At 29.7% G+C, this 6,098-nt stretch overlaps 1 protein-coding gene across 1 annotated transcript in view; it reads right to left on the reverse strand.

Moving 5' to 3' along the window:
* Positions 1 to 5,051, reverse strand: part of LOC108775605 (Mitochondrial calcium uptake 3) — a 42,124-nt gene extending 37,073 nt beyond the window's left edge. The window contains exon 1 of the mRNA XM_018542022.1: positions 5,000 to 5,051. Coding sequence (XP_018397524.1) covers positions 5,000 to 5,051 — 52 coding nt within the window. The remainder of the gene's footprint in view (positions 1 to 4,999) is intronic.
* Between the last annotated feature and the right edge of the window lie 1,047 nt (positions 5,052 to 6,098).

Genomic DNA, 6,098 nt, shown 5'->3' on the forward strand with positions numbered 1-6,098 from the left:
CCGAAGGTCGGGGTTATGGTTATGTTAATAGCGAAGATTATGATTATGGCCATAATCATAAATGGCTAAATGCCGTGAGAGAAATCGGCAATAGGAGTAACAGAGACATGCTTGCATTTCAAAAATATGCGAATGTTTTTAAAAAATTATAAAAATACTATCTCACTTTCTATGAATATAGTAAATGTCTAATTATCATATTGATTAGTACAATACCAATATATATGCATAATAATATTTTCATTAAAAAATATTAATAATTTTGCAGAAATAAATTTTCGAATATTAAAATTCATATTTTTTTTACGTTACTGAATTTTATTTATAAATATTCAATATTTAAGCTTAGAGAACGTAGAGCAAATGGCTTGAGTTTAAATGAAAAAAAAAAACGTGCATATGCATGATATCGAGAAATTTAGTTAATATTCTAACAGCAGTATACTTTTGCTCGGCTAATACAATTATTATGAGACAATTATTTGAAGGGCACGGAGATTGCGTAAATACAGGTTAGCGTACAATGCACCGTAATCTACGTACTTTTCCCGTGCAGCAGAGCGACTTTTATACCTTATCGTGGCATCGATCATTAATTATAGTACGGGACAACAATGGAAGGAGATGCAGACAACAAAAGAGGGGAGGGGTGTGAGTGAGGGATGTGCCGCTCCATATTCTCTATTTCTGCATGCTTGCAAGCCACGTGTGTGCGGGCCGTAATAGTTTCCGGCGTTCAAGACAACCGTGCTGTGCGTTTTAAGCTTATTTACATCCCAAAGACGTCAATAAAGTCAGTGCACTTACCTGAGCATTCCGAAACGGCTGTAATAAATATTTTATTTTGCTAATTACGATTTTGTTAAAACATCATGACAATCTTTTAACTAATTGTAAGATATATATGTTGATCCAAAAAAAGCTTTTTGTTTTTATTGTCAGCGATAGTATTATTTTTTGATTTGTGAGCAATTACGAATATTAGTATATCTAATTTTTTAATAAATATTTAATATCTTAATGCATGCCACATAGTAAGATCAATCATTGGAATTTTGAATATTTTACGCAAATAAAATACAGTATAAAAGATTTTTAAATAATTCATGCTACGTCATACTCGTAATTCATGCTATATAATTTAAATGATTGAGATTAAACTAAGGGAGAACAGACGATGATGTTCATTCATAATAGGATGTCATATTGAAATTGTCTTATATCTAGGAATACTAATAATATAATACATAATGAGGTATATATCGAAATTTAATAATAACGCAATATTATATTCAATAATATCTTTTCTTTATATTTCTTTTATTACTTCTAAAAATTATATGGCGACGATATGGTGGGGTTCTGCATTCAAGAAGTAAGAGAGAAGACAGGCGAGTAAAGTATACATTCGATAATTAATCAGAGGTTCATCGAAAATTTAATTCGATCGGTTCAATTCGTCAATTTTTTCCTGTCCCTTCTCTTTTCCTTCTGAGCCTTTTTCGCGAAGACGACGATAAGAAGTGTACCTCTCAAGAATAGGATAAAACAGAAAGAGGATTTTGAGGATTATATCACAAGAAATGGTATCGAAAATGGCGGAGTTTTTGTTAAGAGAGGATCAAATCGTCCCGCGGACGGATATTTTTTTTTTTTCGTATCTCGTCTAAAATACCTGTTTTACATTAAATATCCGCGGATGAAATTTCAATCGGTGCGGCCCCTCGCTTTTGTCATATTAATAATTAAAAATATTTGTCTATGATCTTAATAGTTCAGTCTATGAAAATTAAATACATCTCAAACATGGCAGTGCTAGATTGGTTCCGTTTCAACCTTTGAATCCAGAATTGTGCCGACGATGCGGTCATGCCTGCGTATCATTTTTGCTATTAATAGCTTACTCTGTGCATTAATTGTCTCGTAACATAATCCTTCAAAAACTTTAACTTGGATTTAAAAAAAAAACAATATTGTAACATTTCACGCCATTTAAAAAATGTTTTATTATATATTATTTTTTAGATTATTTTAACAAATAAGATGAAAAGTGAAAGATTCTTTTTGATTTTATTCATACTAGAAAGTCTATAAACGTAATAGTGTGTGTGGAACATTAGTGAAAATATTCAAATAAATGAATTTTTGTAGTAAACGAAACAATATTACTTCGTTTTACCTTTAAAGTTATATTCTCCAATTAATTTTAAAATAATAAATATAATTAATTATATAAAACAGCACCACACATTTTTTATTCATGTCATTAATTAATCTGATCATCAGGTTTTGACAAGCATCACACTCGCGCATCCACGTGCACTTTTCCAAATTTTACAAACCTTGCCTTTTTATTATCATTGAATTCGTAAGTATTAATTCGTAAAAGTTGTCTTTTACCCTTAGTACTATCGAACTACTCGTTTCATTTCATTCATCAGAGCATGCTTACTTTATTGAAATTATATTCAGAATTCGTTGAAAATATCAGTGTAATTTTTGTTAAAAATTTAGTGTCTACAAATGTTGATTTATAAATGTATGTAGTCATTTTTATACACTTCATGTAAGTCCAGAAAAATAAATGATTCTTTCGCTACGTGCATTATTGTGAAATGTTTTTCATAATAATGCTGAGTAATGCTGAGAATTATAATCAATAATATTTATTGCGAATGAGGCGAAGAAAACTACAGGTCTATTTTTCACAAGAAGAATAGTCTATAGTATAATACATTGTTACATTTCTTATATATATATGATATGCTGAATTTAAATGAAGAACATTGTTATATATGTCGGTCCAGTTTCAGTTCCGGCGGAAGTAGTAGTTCACTTTGCTAGTAACTATTATCAAATGTACGACATAATGAGCTCTGTCGTGCATGGGAAACAACTTGCATTTCATTCAATATTACTGTGATAAAATGCAGACATCCACTAATTACGAATTTATGTAATTCAGCGGAAGTTCTCTGCTATCTTTTACTCTGTGCAGAATTTAGTTATAAAATATTTAATGCATAAAAAAGTTTTTTGCTCAAAATTTATATGCTTTATGTACTTTTTATTTTATTTTATCGTTACCTCAAAATACAGAAATGTTTTTCTGAGTAGATATTTTCAACGGATTCGTATACTTATAGGACAGGCACAACATACATAGAACAAATGATCAATGCGCGTGATCGATGAGTAATGATCGTAGACTTATGTACACGGAGTCAACTGTTTACAATAAATAAGTCTTTAATAAATATGCTACTACATATTAATAGATTCTATAAAAAAGAAAAATCGCAGCTAGGTTTTTTCAACAGATATACCTATCTAGATTCGATGAAACTTTTCGAGAAACAAGAAAATTACACGAAATGAATTCTTCAAGTGACATTTGGTAATCAAACAATTTGCAAATATTAAATATTAATCTACAATAACAATTGCAAATAGAAATGAGTAGTGTATCATTTTACAGCGTCATCATTTATTATTACTCATCACCAATCTTTCGTTTTAGAAACGTTCCTTTTTTATAAGATTATATTTTTTAAATTTGGTAATCAATTTTATGAAATTAAATTGTGTAATTGTTTTCAAAGATTGTTTTCTTCGTTGCAAGAAACTCGTACAGTGCCATGAAAAATAGAGTCTAATAAAAATTTATTCGAACATAAAAGTAAATATTATCGATTTTGCCTGTGAAAATTTTGATTAAATATTTCATATAATGATAAATATTTACATGCAACCTAGAAATCTGGACTACGACAAACTGTAATTATAATATAATGGAAATACTAATTAAGATCTTCGTAATTTTCACATCGGCACTGTTGAGTCCGTCGCTAAACGAGTTCCTGAAATAAAATTGGAAGCGCGAGAAATAACGATCGAGTAGATGGAACTCGAATGACCAGCGTATGCAATTTGTGTCGACCTGATTAATCGATCTCCTTGGTAAAATGAGAAAGCCAGTATTCTCTCTTTCTCTTTCCACTTCGCTCCATTATAAATACTGAGATTACATCGAACGAAATTTACTCTACGCATTCCAAATTATACATACATCGCCCGTAGAAATTGCGTTTTATAGCATTTGATTGCGTGATCGCGAGACAAACTCACAATTTGATTAATCACTTGCAGGAATTTCCTCAAGCTCGCGATACCTAAACATACGTAGTTGAAAGTGATTCTCGAAATATTTTTTCCATATCCTACAATTTGTATATGTATAATTTATGCTAGTTTAAAAAATTATTTTGTTACGTAGTGCACTAAGCGTAATCGAAAATGCTTTGCTTCATTTTCGAAGCGTAATTTTGTCGCGAGACAACTAATTTTTAATCAATAGTTCGTCTCCGTAATTAAATTGATATCTATATTACTACCTCGCAAATTGATTTCATCGTTTATATACCGTTCCCTTTTTTCAAGTCGCTTATTGTCTTATGCTCCTCGCTCGCTAAAATATCATCATTAATTCTTTACACTTACGTGCTAATCGCACTAGTTAGGACGAAGTTCGGCAGTAATATACAAGCTGTTTTCTATGTCAGTTTGTTGATGAGGTGAGAGCGGTTCATGTCAAGAAAGTATTTTGTTCCACAATTTCTTTCTTTCTCTCTCTTTCTCTCCAGATAAAATACACATTTAATTTGAAATAAACATCTTAATGTTATAATCTGTTTTTTTTTCTAAAAATATAATATTACTACGCAGGTTTTGTTTTTACATTCGTCTCTATTTAGTGCTATTTAGGCAGATCTTGACTTTCTTTATTTCTTATTTACTCAGTTTATATAACTGAATGTATTTAATACATTCGTCTCTATTTAGTGCTATTTAGGTGCAGATCTTGACTTTCTTTGTATCTTAGTTACTCAATTTATATAACTGGATGTATTTTATTTAATACTCTCGTGTCTAATAATAACGTTAGTTGAGAGAGAGAGATCAATTTGTTAATTTCTAAATATACAATGATGATACATACCTAGATTGTCATGCTGAAAATACTTTGTAATTGTTAAAGCTACTACAGACATATCATTAATATGAAAGATCTAGTTATATAATAGAATTATAATTACTGTTCTGACTAAGCTATTCACTTTGAAAGTAATGTAAGTTAAATCTAAAATATATATTTTTTAAATACGTATATAATACTTAGGCATTATTTCTTTCAAAGTAAATAACTTAGTTATATTTATTTGAAACATTCTTAAAATACAGTAAATTTTGTCAAGGAATTTATCTATGAATTTGTTTATAGTTATACGTTGAAGTTACATTTTTGCTAAGAAAAAATATCAATTTGAAAGTCAATGAACAAAGATTATACTTATCAGAGTTTCAGAAATGGCACATTTGCATGCATTATCGACTCACCATCTTGCAATAGAATCGAAAACTACTTGCTCTAAAATCCAATGAAGATTACGACTCTGCGGAACCACCTAGGAGATACGCAATTATTACATGACCTGTTTTGCCGCCAGGAAGTACTTTCAGATTAAAGTTATTTCGTGCTCATTATCCAGCGGTTTGATATTCTCTTATTTCGGTGCCACCGGTAATTACCTCTTTCGGATAACGAGCATAAGAGACACGCATTGGCCGGCACGCTCTTGTCTTGCACAAACAAACGCGACCGAAGGTTCTTCACTTTTACCAATGTCCATTGAGTCTCGACACGAACCGCGTCTCTCACCGTAAATATTTGGGGATCGATATCGAAACCATTTCGGTGAACACAATTTACTATCATTATGGATTTTTAACCTTAGTACACATCAAAATGTCTTTCATCGTTTAAAATTATTAATAAATATCGAGATCTTTAAAATATCTATTAATATCAAAATTAAATTATAAATAATTCTTTTTTGATGATTTTTTAATTATCTCAAATTATTCTCATTTAGTATAAGTTGTATACATTTTTTGTAATTATATGGAAAATATCTAAAGAAATATTTTTTTTATAATTAAGTAATATTGTTTAATAAAGATTAATTATAAGTAATTCGATAAAATTGTATATCAAACATCATTTTTTACATATTTTTATTTACACATATATGCAAATG

This window comes from Cyphomyrmex costatus, unplaced genomic scaffold (genome assembly GCF_001594065.2).
Source record: "Cyphomyrmex costatus isolate MS0001 unplaced genomic scaffold, Ccosl1.0 scaffold302, whole genome shotgun sequence".
In the NCBI taxonomy this organism is placed as follows: Eukaryota; Metazoa; Arthropoda; class Insecta; order Hymenoptera; family Formicidae; genus Cyphomyrmex; species Cyphomyrmex costatus.